General features: G+C 33.9%; 1 protein-coding gene across 2 annotated transcripts in view; it reads left to right on the forward strand.

Moving 5' to 3' along the window:
* Positions 1–17,429, forward strand: part of LOC118738068 (serine-rich adhesin for platelets) — a 137,709-nt gene that overhangs the window by 113,141 nt on the left and 7,139 nt on the right. The window contains exon 3 of one of the 2 annotated variants that reach the window (XM_036468972.1): positions 14,117–14,389. In XM_036468972.1, the coding sequence (XP_036324865.1) occupies positions 14,117–14,389 (273 nt within the window). Of the gene's footprint in view, positions 1–14,116; positions 15,988–17,429 lie in introns of those variants that run through there. The other variant, XM_036468971.1, reaches the window with a different exon arrangement.

Here is a 17,429-nt window from a genome sequence, read left to right on the forward strand (position 1 = left end):
GTCCACCGTGAAACGATATGAGAATTTCAGTTTGCATGGGCGGTGCCACGCCCCTTTTTCCAAAATTGACCATATTTTGCCGTAAGTAAGGTATTGACAACATACATATCGCACACCGTCTTCAAAAGAGTCACAACTCAAAATTTAGCATTTTTTAAATTATGCGCTAAAAATGTACACAGACCTTTTATTTACCTTTCAGCAAAAGCTGGAGCAAATTTTGTTATAATTTGTTAAAAAAACCTAAGGTAAAGTCGTCCTTGCCCATATGATTAACATGTGCTACGAAATAGTTTTTCGCATTTTCTGTCGATCGTATTATTTTGAGTTGTGACTCTTTTGAAGACGGTGTGCGATATGTTACTGCGTCAAATGTCAGGACGTTAGCATAGGCGGTTCCAGAGAAAAGCGATGTGAGAATTTCAGTTTGTATGGGCGGTGCCACACCTCCTTTTCCAAAATCTACCATTTTTCGCCATAAGTACGTTATTGATTACATAAATAGCTGTGTCAAATTTCAAGACGTTTACAATCTATGCATCTGTGCTAAGTTTCAATTCCCCAGCAAAATTGGTTTTAGAGATACGGTGGTTTTCACAATTTAGCCTAAATGTCAGATGTTACTCCCCCTATGTATCGGGATTAACATTTCTGGATTAGAGGCAGTTATATCCTTTAAATCGGTGTATGTTTCATTAAAATCGAGCGAACGGTGCCTTCAAAAAAGGGATTGCAAAATTTTCTTGTGGCGTATTTATATATAGATGTTTATGCTTCTTTTCTACTCGGTTATATTCTACTCGGTAAATTCAACCCACATGCATAAACACATTTTTTTAAGCAAGTCTACACGGATTGAAATTTGTACATAAAAAATTTTAGAAGTGTTAGCCAGGGTAGCATTGGGTTTTATAACGGTGACAGGTAATAAGGTCAATGGAAATAAGGTCAATTGACTTTATTTCCCACCTTGGTGCGAAATAAAGTCAATTGACTTTATTACCTTTTCAAAAGCGAAATAAAGTCAACAAAAATTTGGAAATAAAGTCATTGACGCTATTTCCTGATTCAAATGGAAATAGCGTCAACGATGCTTAAAGTATGTCGATTCATAACTAGAAAAAAATGTTGTTCTTACAATAAACATTGCCCCGTAAGTGTTGTTTTTAATAGACGAATAAGGTTATTGCCTAATCCTCAGTGTTGTGATATTAATTCACACACAATCATGAACTACCACCAATTGATTTTATTAAAAAAATTTAAATTACGAATATGTAAAAACACGATGCGAAAAACTAAACGCCTGCGCACAGCTGGAATACGAGAAATATTTGAAGAAAGAGTGTAGAAATGATCCTTAACTTGCAAAACATGTTTCGTTTCCACAAAAATAAAGCGAACACTATTAAATTGAAGAACCAGTCCAGGTCCAAAAACCCCGGAGGAACACTGAAAGAATTATGTGTTTTAAATTAGCATATTTTGAACGAATTCGGAATGTCTAAGGCGGAAAAGAAACCAACCTTTCTATAAGGAAACAATTATAGAAAAAGAATTTTCTTACACTGTATTCATGTCTCCGCCAGCAATTTGTGACGACATCATTTAAAAGCAGCTAAGGAGAATGACGACACTATTTATTAGATGGCACATTCAACGAGCCAATGTGCCAAAATGCGGGTATAAACAATTTTTGATTATTTAATATCGGAACCGAGATCATATAAGTTAATTGATTGGTGTTCACACACTTTTAAAACACAAATTATATGCTTTTTTACTGTAGACAAGTTGTTGCCCCAAAACACAGCAGAAATCTTTCAATCAGGGCTGCCAACTATCCTTAGTTATCGAGGGCTTGAATTCATTAATACCCTCTATATGCAATTTGCACAAAAACTAATTTGTGATTTTAGAAACCATCTGGGACTTATTACCTGTCGTTATATAAGGTAACATTAATATCACTGATGACAGTTAAAGCTTAGGTGGATTTTTATATCAGAATCTCATCTTTGTGAAAAGTGTGCCCTCGATGTTTAAAATATATAAAAATTTTATTTTAACGTATACAAAAAATAAATCTACCTGCGTTACAGCACGGTGGAGACGGGGAATGGGAGGGGGGGGGGGCGGGGGGGGGCCGCGGCGTAGCGTGACGTGGTGTGCGCGCCGGTCGCGCGGGGCGCGGAGCGCGCGTTGTGGCCGCGAAGCTAAGCAAATTTAATGTTTGAAAGAGAAATAATGTCAATGGATTTTATTTCGTTTTTAAAATGGTAATAATGTCAATTGACCTTATTTCCGTTGATCTTATTACCTGTCACCTTTATAACTCGAGTTGAAAATTTACCGTTTATGCTTGTTGACTCTACCCGAGTTGAATATAACCGAGTAGATAAAATTATAGTTTAAAAAACTAAAACCTCCCTATTATAATTGCCATTCGTACTATCATCAGGTATGTAACTTGAGAATAGAAATCGCTGCATCTTTTAGGCGCATCAATATTACATAGTTACATCCCGAGCTAATAAAAGGAAGGTAAAAAGAAGCATAAACATGGTACACTTGGGTCTCTTTTTATGCGGGTTTTCAAACCATTTTTCCAGTGTAGCGATTTTGCTTTTTTGAGAGTTTTTATGACTTTTTCAGTGTGTAAAAGACAATGCTTAGGATAAATAGTTTGTCTTTGTATTTTTACATAATTCATGTATTTATTGTGGTATGTTTTTTTTGTTGGTTAATATACTGATACAATTTTATTTATTTCATTAATATTCAGTTTTACATAGAATAATAACTGATGAAGTGAAGAAATAAATTGTTTTTGTTTTGCTTAATATTGCCTCACTGGATTTTTATGCGGTTTTTTAGAATTTTTACCACGGAGTATCTAAATTTGTTGTTTTCGTTGGGTTTGTTTTATTGTGATTCATTAAACCCCCTGGCTGCAAATCATCCAATGAGCACGGTCTCGCGTAACACCCTGGATTAGGGGGAGGAGTTGGTTTGTTGGGATAAGAAAATAGGGAGGGATAATCGTCGGTGCAGTAATCACCACATAGGAAACTGTGTAAGCTCGTGTCTTACACAGGTTCTCACGCGGAGCCCTCTTCTTAGTTCATGATGTTATAGAAGCCCCTAAAGGGCCCCAATGTCACCACTTAAGCCTCATTCCCACGCCAAGAAGACCAACATCGATAAGGTCCTCCAGAGTTAACAGCAAAAACCAAAGCGCTGTCACGGCTCGATATGTCTTTCAGCACACAGAGGTGCTATAAGAGTTACCATTGGCCACAGAGCCTACCGCCAATTTTGAATGTAAATAAATAACCGGTACTCAACAAACTCCCTTGATGCATCCCCCAAAAACTCCTCCACAGTTTTCTAAACGGCAAAGCCACAGCGCTATAAGCCGTAGGGACTCCTCATGACAGAAAACCATGCAGAGGTGGTGACTGTTGGTTACCATTAGCCACAGCGCCAACCTAAAATTTTTTGCTTGAATACATTTCCGTATAAATAAATTTATCCTGGTCCTGCCCTCTCATTGAGTTGTTCATATGGGTTTTCGGTGTCGCTGATTGCGAATCTGAAGTCAGACTAAAAAAATATACAGCTAATATGCATTCCAAATCGGACTATAGATAAGGGGTTTTCAGATATCCCGACTCCTGCGCCAACTAGCAGACTAATGCATCTTTCATAGTGCACTATCATCGGGTTCTGAGATAAGTTTGAAGTTTCAAGTCTCTAGCTTACCGGGAAGTTGGTTTAAAATTGATTGTAAGAGTTGGCCTAGACCAGAAGTTCCCAAACTTTTTTTATCGCAGACCCCTTTCAAAAATTGACTGGTTTCGGTGGACCCCCTGCTGATACATTTCTAAATATTCCCAAAGCTCGCAAAAAAAAATTAAATGTGAAAATTAGATCTAACAATGTAAATTTGCATCGCGGGTGAATTCAAAAACTAAACTCAGAGTGGCCAAAATAAAAGTAAAATATCTTCTTCTGTTCTGTTTATAAAAATAATGTGATTACACACTTGTAGGTTTTAAAAAATAGACCTCGTAAGCACAACAAAATACTCTCTCGCTCGGAAGAGTTATATTTTTTAAGAGCACTGCGAGCGCTAGCGTTATTTACATTATCTTCACCATAAACTCATCAAATGTTCGGCTCACTCTTGTCTTTGCACGTGGAGTATATGTAAATTAGTTTATTTGTGTTAATGGCATCATTTTTATTTTTACCGCTGCGAGTTTTAAAGTGAGGTGAAAAACATTTATCACAGTTTTAAAACACAAAACTTAAAACATCAAAACGGCTAAGCATTTTACCCCAAACTTTTAATTCAGAAACTGACAATATAGAAAAGAACGTGGTTAAAAAAATCGATGACAAATAACCAAGCAAGCAAGAAGCACAAAAAGTGTTCCACCGTCTCATTTTCTTCAAGGTAAGATGGGCAAATGGATTTGTTATTTACGCCTATCACAGTCAGGTGTGTGTGCCACTTGAAGTAACCAGTCAGCAGTCCAGCAAGTTTTCTGCTCAGTGAGAGCAAAAAATAGATAGACCTTGTGAGATTGAAGGCAATATGAGTTTTGCCCACCTGCATCCCCTCGATGCCTCTTAAGTCATTTCTGAGTTTCTGATGGTGGCTTCGATTGCCGAAGGTGGGAGTGCTAAAACTGGTTGCGGACCGAGGAATGCTTGGTCTGAACCAACTCTGGCCAAATGATCAGATGTCTCATAACTAGGTACTCCAGAGTGACCTGGCACCCAGAGTAAAAGAACCTCGTTATGTTCACCTTCATATTTTAGTCGAGACTTGCATTGCCGAACAACATAGTTTGGAAGTACTTAAATAAAGGGCTGGTCAATGCATTAAGTGCAGCTTGGTCGTCACTGTAGTCAAGTTAACTCCTTCCCCTCCACCTATATCCACCACGTAGTCCATGGCTAGGGTTGCCAACATATTCTAAAATAATTATAGTACTTTTTCAAAAAACATTGAAAAAATAAAGTACACTTCAAATAAATAAAGCATTTTATTTAAAAGAAAAAGGAAAAACGATTTTTAATTGATGTTGAAATGAAATTATTTTAAGGAAATTTGCTAATTCTTTCTCAGTTAGGTTACCTTTTTTGATTATAACCTCTTTTGATTTTAAACTCACAATAACCTTTTACTTTAAAGAATATTTCATTTAATATTGTTATTTCAGAATAAGGGTCAACCATTTTAATAAAATTTTTTTCGTGCAAATTACTGAAATATATTTATATATATGATTGAAGAAATATAGTATTTTTGCGTACTATATTTTTTTCCGACAGTATATAGTACGCCGACCGGAAAAATAGTACAATACTATATATCATAGTACGGTTGGCAACCCTATCCATGGTTTTGAGTTTTGCAATTACCTCATATTCCCCTACATAAAAGCAGGGACGTGAACCGGTTTTGAACCGAACCGGTTTTGAACCGGAATACCGCTTTTTTCTATTAATTAACTGAACCATTAACCGAACTGAAATTTTCCACAAATGTTTGATCCGAACCGAAAACCGAACCACTTTCCATAAAGGTTTAAAGGTTCGTTTCAACCAATTTTCAATAGATAAATGTACCCACTTTTTTTCTTTTTGTTAAACATGGTAATTCCTACCATGCTTGTTAACCATGTGAGAATATCAATGGGTTGCCTACCCATCTCATTTGACAGACCCCTTAACCTTGCGCGTTGGTGCACTTGGCACTTGACACTTAAACTTGCGCGTTATTTTTTTGTTTTTCGAACCGTTGAACCGAACCGAAACCTCGGTTCAAAGACCAAAAAAACCGCTTTGACGAACCAAATCCAAAAGTGCAAAAACGGTTCGAACCGCTGAACCGAACCGACCAAATTTTTCATCCGGTTCACGTCCCTGCATAAAAGTGAAGCTTATCTCCATTAACCTCGAAAAAGACCCCAGATCATGACCCAGAGTCAGTTGTGGAGCCATCAGTGAAGATTCGACAGTGTGTGAGTCCGGTCTCAGCGATGGAATCAAACCAGCATTCAGTCTCAGGGAACTCAACATTATAGAATCTCTTCAACAATGGTAATGGTGGCGTACTATACTGTAGCATTGAAAAGGCACAAGTGCTTTGTCATACCAGAATCCGGTTGTTTTTAGTCTGCAGGTGGCCTTTAAGGCTTCCCCACGTATGAAAACTCAAAGTGACAGTAAGTGCAGCAGTGCGTCACCACACAAAAAAATAAGTGTGTCAAGTTAGCACTACACTTTTCGAAATTGGAAAAGTTAACTACGGCATTAGTTGTAGTGTTTTTGTTGTAAATTTTTTGTGGAAAGAAAAAATTTGTAGCTCTCTTTTTTTAAGAAAAAATGGTATGTAGTGCTAACTTGACACCATACACCTAGTCGATAGAATTGAGATATTGAAAATGTTACAACGGCATTAATTGTAGCTTTTAACTTTAACATTTTTTGTGGAAAGAAAAAATTTGTAGCTCTCGTTTTTTAAGAAAAAATGGTATGTAGTGCTAACTTGACACCATACACCTAGTCGATAGAATTGAGATATCCAATATGTTACTATGCCATTAATTGTAGCTTTTAACTTTAAAATTTGTTGTGGAAAGAAAAAATTTGTAGCTTTCGTTTTTCTGGAAAAAATTGAGTTGCCCCTTTTTCGAACAAAATTTAGTATGTAGCGCTAACTGGACACCATGCCCCATTGACGACAGAATTGAGATATTGAAAGGGTTACAAGGGCATTAATTGTAGCTTTTTTTTGATGTAAATTTGTTGTGGAAAGAAAAAACTTGTAGCTTTCGTTTTTTAAGAAAAAATGATATGTAGTGCTAACTTGACACCATACACCTAGTCGATAGAATTGAGATATTGAAAATGTTATAACGGCATTAATTATATCTTTTTTGTTGTAAATTTGTTGTGGAAAGAAAAAATTTGTAGCTCTCGTTTTTTAAGAAAAAATGGTATGTAGTGCTAACTTGACACCATACACCTAGTCGATAGAATTAAGATATAGAAAATGTTATAACGGCATTAATTGTAGCTTTTTTTGTTGTAAATTTGTTGTGAAAGGAAAAAATTTGTAGCTCTCGTTTTTTAAGAAAAAAATGGTATGTAGTGCTAACTTGACACCATACACCTAGTCAACAATTTGTTGTGAAAAGAAAAAAATTGTAGCTTTCGTTTTTCTGGAAATAATTAAGTTGACCCTTTTTCGAACAAAATTTAGTACGTAGTGCTAACTTGACACCATACAACTAGTCGATAGAATTGAGATATTGAAAAGGTTACAACGGCATTAATTGTAGCTTTTTTGTTGTAAATTTGTTGTTTAAAGAAAAAAATTGTAGCTGCCTTTCCAAAACAAATTTACAACAAAAAGGCTACAATTAATTCCGTTGTAACCTTTTCAATATCAATTCTATCGACTAGTTGTATGGTGTCAAGTTAGCACTACACACCATTTCTTTTAAAAAAAGAGAGCTAAAATTTTTTTCTTTCCACAACAAATTTACAACAAAAACCTACAATTAATTCCGTTGCAAACTTTTCAATATCTCAATTCTATCTACTAGGTGTATGGTGTCAAGTTAGCACAACGTACCATTTTTTCTTAAAAAATGAAAGCTACACATTTTTTCTTTCCACAACAAATTTACAACAAGAAAGCTACAATTCCGTTGTAACCTTTTCAATGGTGCATGGTGTCAAGTTAGCACTACATACTAAATTTTGTTCGAAAAAGGGCCAACACAATTTTTTCGAGAAAAACGAAAGCTACAAATTTTTTCTTTCCCCAACAAATTTACAACAAAAAAGATATAATTAATGCCGTTATAACATTTTCAATATCTCAATTCTATCGACTAGGTGTATGGGGTCAAGTTAGCACTACATATCATTTTTTCTTAAAAAACGAGAGCTACAAGTTTTTTCTTTCCACAACAAATTTACATCAAAAAAAAGCTACAATTAATGCCCTTGTAACCCTTTCATAGTAACATATTGGATATCTCAATTCTATCGACTAGGTGTATGGTGTCAAGTTAGCACTACATACCATTTTTTCTTAAAAAACGAGAGCTACAAATTTTTTCTTTCCACAACAAATTTACAACAAAAAAGCCACAATTAATGCCGTTACAACATTTAAAATATATCTCAGTTCTATCGACTAGGTGTATGGTGTCGGTGTATGGTGTCAAGTTAGCACTAGATACATAACATTTTTTCTTAAAAAATGAAAACTACATATTTTTTCTTTCCACAACAAATTTACAACAGAAACACTACCGTTAATGGCGTAGTTAACTTTTCCAATTTCGAAAAGTGTAGTGCTAACTTGACACATGTACTTGAAATGTGGTATGCAGTTATATCTATGGTAGGTGCTTGTAGTAAGGTATATATATAAATTAGTATGTAAAAGGTGGCGTGGCACATCCTAAAGGCGTGGAACTTTTTATCAGGTATAACTTCGGAACCATAAGTCACATGAGCTTGAAATTTGGTATGCAGCCATATCTATGGTAGGTGGTTATAACACGCTTACTACACGGTATATATGAATGAGTTTGTAAAAGGGGGCGTAGCACTTAACATAGGCTTGGTATTTTTTATCAGCCATAACTTCGAAACCACAAGTCACATGACCAACCCCTTTAATTCATTCTGACGTGGGGTGAAACCCGCGGCTAAAAGCTAGTATAGTATATATCTATATATCTAGTATAGTATATATCTATATATCTAATCATATATCATATATATTGGCTATTTAAACTCTATGATCCGCCATTTTTTTAGGGACGCCATTTCGTATAAGGGACTTGTGGGCTCTGCTTGTCAAGCTCTTTAATTTCATACCCATATTGAGGGGGAAAATATATGTAATCCACCATCTTGGATTTGATTTTTTATTAATTTGATACCCCCATTGACAACTGAAAAAATATGTAATCTGCCAATTTGTGGCGGCGGCCATTTGGGTTTACAATGGTACTGAATATACGTAACTATATTGCTGTCGGAATTTAAGATGTGCGAGAAAAATTGCAGATAATAGGTCAACAGGAAGGGGATAAATTTCAATTACAACTATGAAGATTTAACCAAAAAAAAGGTTAATATGACCCACACCGGTGAGGAATAGGGGGCTAAATAATGAGCCATATTTGTTAGTGCAATTTTTACAATAAATGCAATTTTTACCATAAATGCAGTTTTCTTTACTTTTAGGCTCCACTACTTCTCATTTAGAGAATTTTGGCAATGAAAATTTACCGTAGCGATTGTCAGAATACCACTGCAAAACGTTTTTCTACGAGGCTGACCCAAGTGGTCAAATAGAGATACATACATATCAATTTAGGTGCTCCATTAGATTCCTAGAATTTTGCAAAAGGCGACAACATTTCTATTAAAAGTTGGTTGCGTTTTACAAATAACACAAGGCAACATTGAGTTTGGTGCGGCATATGCACATTAGGTCAAATGATTACTTTTTCTGTGCGAAATTAATAGCAGGTAAAATATTGCATTATTTTAATGTAAAAAGATGGAAAACGTTAAAACAAGTGTAAAGGCAGTAAATAAAATGTTAAACATACTTGGCTTTCGTAAAACAGACTTTACTGCTTTTTTGTATGTTCAAATGATGAGTGTATGTTTGTAGGTAGTACTCAAAAACATTGTCCAATTAGTTTGATTTTGACACAAGTTATTTTCTTACCATACTCAACCCCCTCCCCTTTAAAATGAGCTGCATAATAAAATAAGTATGGTCACATGTACATAAATGGCGATTAGTTATGGCATTATCGAAGTTCCTAAATTAAAAAAAGAACAAGTAAGAAAGTCTAAGTTCGGGCGGAGCCGAACATTAAATACCCGGCGCAATTATTAAATATATGTTTTCCACCTTTCCGAAAGCTACCGCTACACGATAATCCGGGGTGTATAAATTTTAAGTAAATTAGCGTCCTTAAATTTCGAAATATTGCAGTTTCAAGCATTTCTGAAATATACCGTTATATGAAAAGCGGTCGTAATTTTAGTCCGATTTCAATAATTTTCAACGCTTTGCTTTTATGTGGCAAGCACAATAACCATACCCAGTTTGGTTCAAATTGCTAGAACGGTTAGCGAGATACATATATGTGATCATAAGTGGGCGGTGCCACGCCCATTTTCCAAAATTGTATCATAAGCTTATTTCTTGGTAAAAAATTGTTGCAACCATCAATTTTGAATAAATTAGCTTTAATATTTACTGATTTATCGAGGATCTCGTATTTTTCTAAATTACCGTTATATGGGATGTGGGCGTGGCTATTGTCCGATTTTAAAAATTTTCGGCCATTTGGTATGTTGTAGCAGGACCAACAACTGTGCCAAGTTTGGAAGAAATTGGTGCAGCGGTTACCAAGATATACACATGTAATCATAAGTAGGCGTGGCTCCGCCCATTTGCCAAAATTTTTAATATTCTTATTTTTCGTCTAAAACTCATTGTAAATATCAATTTTGAGTGAATTATCTTCAGTAGTTACTAAAATATCGCACTTTTCGTATTTCTGAAAATTACCGTTATATGGGAGGTAGGCGTGGTTATTGTCCGATTTCGCCCATTGTCAATACCATCCGTCCTATGCCCAAAAGAAGTCCACGTACCAAGTTTCGTTAAGGTATCTCAATTTTTACTCGAGTTATCGTGTGCACAGACGGACGGACTGACGGACGGACGGACGGACGGACGGACATACAGTCACCGCTTAATCGATTTCTCTTTTCATTCTGATCATTTATGTATACATTTGTCTATATCTATCTCGATTCGTTTTGCCTGTTACAAACAATCGTTATGTGAACAAAGTTATAATACCCTTGTGCACAAGTGCGCTCGGGTATAAAAATATTTACTACATGTCTCGCAGATATGTCTTGAGGAGAGATTCCTAAAGCAGTTAGTCTTCATAAAACACTTCATTTTCACTTGAGGTTTCAGTATTTCCGAATTCTCCACCGATATTATTTATATTCAGACATTTACCAAAACTCGCTGGTAACTTCCTGAAAAGAATACGAATGTTTATGAAACTAATTGGTTAAAAGAATGTTCAAAGCTCTATTCACTTTGAATAAAAAAAAAAATCGAAATTTCAGTCCGTGAGCTCTCTCAAGAATTTGCCTTTTTGCGAAGGCGTTAGTGTATTTGTAACATAGGCTCGGCTACGCTACAGGAGATGAAATGTAATCCAAATTGAGGCTGCTATGTTTTTTTTTTTTGCTATCACATACTTCCATTTTCACTATGTATCACCATTAAAATGGATTCTTTATCACCAAAAAATGTTGGAGATATTTTTGGAGATAGCTAAAAATTCGGAAAAAGGTGGGCCATCCTATTTTAGCACTTTAGCGATAGCGAAAGTTAGAATCCGGCTGATGGTCGACACAGCTGGCTTTTTGTTTTCGAAAAGAACCTCATCAGCAAGAAACGCTATGTTTTCAGATCTAAATATTTTAGCATTCTTTCCAAATTGTTTCCCATAATTTTCATATTTATTTGATAAATAATTGCAAAAAATACGCGTTTTTTCTTCTAAGAGTTTCATGGAACTTTCGCAAATATCAGCAGCACCAATTTTTTTTTCAACATGGTTGAAAACCGGACAAGGCTTTTTTTCGAACATCCAATCAGCCAAACTTCAAACAACTTGCCGTTTGTGATAGCATGATAGCCCAGAAAAAACCGTTTTTCTTGGAAACGGCTAAAAACGGCAAGTTAAGTAAAATAGATTCAATCATTACATCTTAATTTATCCATTTCTGATTCCATTTTGTTTGCCGAAAGTTAACAAAATTGTAAAAGCTTACAATGGAAATAAATCATAATCATAATTTTTGAGGTTATGAAAATAAGTCAGTTTTTTGCAAACAAATGATTAAAAGTTACTTTTTTAAATTGGGACATAGGTTCTCACTTAGATAAAGTTTGGTTTCGCATTAAAAATTTTCCTTTAGTTATTCGAACTTTACAAAAACAATGCACTTGAAATTTACAAAATAAACCGGTTGCGCAAACAACGTAGCAATAACGTTTTGAAAGTGTAACTTTGGTTTATTGCTGTATAACGGTGTTTTTTATTTTACAAAAGCTAAGTGAAGTTTTTTTAGAGTATTCTCTACAGAATGGCAACAAAAAATAATGTAAAACTGCCTTTACGAAATTGGACTTTCGCACAGCCAAATGTATCATTTGACCTAATGTGATATGTTAAAGCTTTATTTGAAAGACTTTTTGTGCCAATTACTAATCCGTAAGTATAAAGTTCCCATCAGCTCTAGATGGTCACGAGGTCAAAGTGTCATAAAATCACGATTTTTGCAATGTTTGAGAAGCTCTAGCAAAGAAATAAGAGGTGATAAAAATTAAAGCTAGAAGTCTCGACTACTGTTCCTGAAAATACCATCCGTGCACCTTGACCTGATAGTTCTTCTAGTATTCAAAAAATAAAAATAAAATATATAGAAAATCAACGCGATTTTCAATCGATTAAAACTTACACCTTATTATACTAAAATTTTACAGGTTATAAAACTGCATACCTTTCTTGAATTTTCCTAAGGTCTGTATAAAAATTGATGAATAGAAAAAATTTTAACTTTAAAAACCTTACAAATATTCAACAAAAACCATTATGTACTCAGCTTTGCACTATAGTGTAAGCGTTAAAAATACATGCATATGTACATACATATGCATATCGTCGTTTAAAGTGCAAAACCTCGTATCAACAAAATGCGAAACCGCGTATCAGCAAAATGCAAAATCCGCGTATGTGAAGTTGTAGAAATAATTTTCTAAAAATAATTTTTATAAAGCAATCGCATTTCTGGCTAGTATATTTCAGGACGAATAATTAAGATTGAGCCAAGAGCTTGTGTGAGCAAATCCAATTTTTGGCAGCCAATGTCAGTTACGCGGTTTTGCAGAATGACGATACGCGGTTTTGTACTTTAAACGACGATATAATTTATAAGTCAAACTACATCTTGAAGGAAATACAATTTTCATACTGACTTTATTTTTGCATTATCCTCAGAGATGGCAAAAATATATTTTTTGAACTCATATATTTTTATTGCGATCTGTTTTTTTTTCTTTTTAACATTAAGCAATATTTGAAACTTAAATACTAAATAACCACCATATTCTATTCGCAGGTATGCAATGTTATTAAAGATCTAATATTGATTTCCTTTTAAGGCGCTGGAATGACACTGTATGAGAAGTGAGTGTAGAAATAAGAGGATTTAGGTGATCATGCATTTTTTGTCAGTGCGCCAAGGCATGCTTTTTAATTTCGGAAGCAACAGTAGGGACTTTAAGGTCACGGTGTATTTGGTTGTTTCTGACATAGAGCGGAGCGTTCACAATCATTCTAAGAGTTTTTGATTGGAATCCTTGGAGTATTTCTATATTGAAGGTTGCTGCAGAGCCCCATAATTGTATTCCGTTTGTCCATACTGGTTTTAAGGCACATGAATAGAGTAAGAGCTTGCTCTCGAGTGAGACTTGAGACTTCGGGTTCAGTAACCAATGTAAATTTCTGAGCTTCATTCCCAGTGCTTTGAGTTTAGTGAAAATATGAGTTTTCCATGTAAGCTTGCTGTCGAGGTGCATGCCTAAGTATTTTGTCGCATCACGCTGTGGAATATCCACGTTATTGAGTTTTACGGGCGGGCAGGTTTTACGTTTAAGGGATAACGTAACCTGGACAGACTTTGTTTCATTTGGCTTAATTCGCCAAATAAGTTTGAGGCATTTTTGAGTTTAACCGAGGCGAGTTTTGGATGAGATTGCAAAAATTAACTAACTTTTATTTGCTACGTCTCTACAGAAATTTCCACATACTGTGTGGAAAAATATATAACATATTTATTGTAGGATATGCATGAGTACAAAGCTTGAAATAATGATTGCTAACTGCTAACAATAAAATATATTTTTGCTTAAAGTTTTCTCATTAAATTAAAATATTTACTTAATTTTTTTAAGGTTGAGGACATTTATGATGCAATCGATATTGAAGACGATCCAAATCATTTATCAGTAAATCAACCCGATATAATTGAACTAAGTCCTGCCGATTTGAATGCAGCTGTTCAATCGCCGAAGCGCGCCCGCCTCAACATAAACTATTCGATTGGACCTATTGGAGAGTTGGATAAACAAATCCAACAGCAAAGGCCACAACAACCACAAAAGCAAATCCACCAACAACAAATTCAGCATAGTATAAAACAATATAAAGTGCAACCGCAGCATATAGTTGTACAAACAATAACGAATGGCAGCAACACAACCTCAATCCAGGCGATCAATGCAGCGACAGGAACCACAATCGGCACTGTAAGTGGGTCTTTCTCCACAGTGGGCTTATCGCATATCAATGGCACAATGCCAAACAATCGTCGCAAAATACAATTAGTTAATCGTATTGTTTAAATTTTCAAGAAACAAACAAAATCAAACAGAAAGCCATTCGGCCATTTGTTCCTAAAGAACAGATGATAGGTAGGAAGAAAAAATGCTGTTCCCTTTAAAATAATGTACAGCATGTGTGTGTTTACATAAATAGGTAAACAATATTTAACACATTGTATACGATGTTATTTGAAAAGTGTAACAAAAAACATTAGCGAAGTTATCTTCAAGGATCAAATAATGTATCAAATCAAATTCAATCATTTGTACGTGTTTTACGCTTGCACTATATTTTAACAATCAGTTAAGCGTAAGCATCTTAATTAACTCCACTTTACAAATGATTTAGAAATCTAGTTATTTAATATTATCTGATTCGTTTTTAAAGTAAATTTGTTTCATTGACAATAATTACAAAAAAAAACATTAAAAATTAAATTAAATCAAATGAGAATTAGTAAAAGATGTTATGTGTTAAACACATTTTTTTTTGGTAAATTAATGGGCTAAAGTAATAACTTCATCACTTTTTGAAATTTAGAGATAGGTGAAATGATAGTAAATTGTAACTAGATTCAGATTTGAATGCGTTTTCTTTTTTCACCTAAAAAGTACGTCTCATCTAACATAGTTGTTTAAATATTTAGTATTTGAACAATTAATTTTTGATGATTCCTTGTTATCATATATCCTCCACAAAAACGGAAAGCTCTCAACTTTCGGGAATTTAAAAACCATTTTTGCTTTGAAAACGAATTCTCTAATATTGCTAACAGTATGAAAATTTTAACACGAACCGTTTGATGTGTACAAATACGCTTAAAATGTGGCGTTCACAATAAATTTCTTACAATAACTTTATATTGTGTGTATATGTTCATATTGAATTCACATTTTTAAGTTGCAAAGAATTATGAGTAAAATATCGCACCAGTTCTCGAAAAGTATATTGTATTAACTGAAAGTCTCCGAGTCGTAATATAAGGTCATACATACATACGTAGCTATTAATTTGCAGCCAATTATATTAAAATATCACTTATGCTTTTGCTGGAAAACAGTTATGAATAATATCAATAAGATGGATTTATTGTTAATACATTTTTGATGGTCGTGCGCGATATGTCTGTCTGTATAAATTTATATTCGTAATATGTAATAGTAAATTATGCTTATTGCCGATATATTTCACATCATTTCATTTTTGTTTGTCCGAGCTCTGATCACATATATATGGGAGCATTTATAAAATGTCTACAATCTTCAGTCATCCGTTTCCGGGAAACAATAGAACTGATATAAAAAAGAAAAAAACTTTATTTGATTCTTAATTAATCATTCATGTATTTACAAAGCAATAAAAAACGTATTTTCCATTTTTGTTTATGGCTATAGTTTTTCGCAAACCAGAAACACTTTTCACTATTTGAACAAAAAAAAAAGAATCTTACTTGGTACTGCGATTCTAATTTATAATAACCAAATAAACTTTAGACTGACAATAGGATATGCATACTAACTACTAATTTTGGGCACAAAATCAAATTTTATAAACTTGACGAATTAAAACGTTTGATTTTTGTAATACTAATCTTTTTATTTTCATAACTTGATCTCTTTACTTCGTAAGCTCATATTATAAAATCTATTTCGATAATTATAGAAATGCTAATGAATTATATTTATCTAGAAACACTCTTGCTATGAACACAATCAAGGTGGTGCCCGACAATGCGCAACTCGAAACTAAATATCGCAGCCAAGCTCTAGCACCTGAATTCTGATTTTTGTTTTTCTGTAAGTTCTATTTTTTTGTAATCTGTAATGTATATAAAAATGGGCTTTATATATTTACATGTGAATTTTTTATTTAGCATTGTTGCTAAGTTATATGTTCATATATGATTTTCTATGATTTTTCGGGTTTCATTCCTGGTTTTGATTGTGTTCAATTTGGTAAAAATATAATACAAAAATAAAAATTATGACTCAGCATAATTTCTGCAATTATCATTTTTTTTTGTACCTGTGTCGCTCATACATGCACATTGAATGAAATATAAACGATTTTGTGGAATTGTTTAATACTTAACTGATGAGTGATTTGCTCGTTTTAAGTAATTTATATTTTAAATTTAAGAAGTTCCAGAGGTAGTTTGGATTCAAGAATAGTGCGCAATGCATTTGGTAGATATAAGTTTTTGGATTTCCCACAGAAAAACGTTGCTTAGTATATACATATACATATATGTAATAAATACACTCATACATGGTATAAAATTAAGTGTTGCATTTCAAGTCATTCCTCACTTAATTATCTTATATTAATTCCAAATAAAAAAACAAATGTAAGTCATAAATAAATCTTGCCAGCTCAGTATTTAAGATATCTAACTAAAAACGAAATTCCAGAAGAATCGTTTCTAATAGCGATAACTCACTCCATAGTAGGTTATACGTTATATATTATCTTAATGCAGAAAGGCCGTGACTTGTTTTCTTTCAACATCAAACTTTATAAAAAATCTACATAGATTACCACCCCAAAAATTTTAAACCATTACTACAATATTAAATCGTTTAGTCATAAAAAATTTTCAACAGAAATCTTAAATTTTTATTAAGTGAAAGGCCTTTCAAAATGAAAGTACGTACGAGATAATAGCCTTAGACGGCATGAATGTAGAACACATTCAAACAGTCAATTGAGAAAAATCAGAAGAATAGATTATATAGATACTAAAAAAAATTACAAATATTGCTGTAAATAGTAGTTCTAAGAAACTATTCGCAATATCATATCTTTATGGTAATAAATACTAACGACAACCGCACCAAGGCATGATAATTATATAGCCTCCGCATTTATAAACGCATTTACGGA

The sequence above is a fragment of the Rhagoletis pomonella genome, unplaced genomic scaffold, assembly GCF_013731165.1.
Source record: "Rhagoletis pomonella isolate Grant_MI unplaced genomic scaffold, Rhpom_1.0 Rhpom_scaffold_00004, whole genome shotgun sequence".
NCBI classification, from domain to species: domain Eukaryota; kingdom Metazoa; phylum Arthropoda; class Insecta; order Diptera; family Tephritidae; genus Rhagoletis; species Rhagoletis pomonella.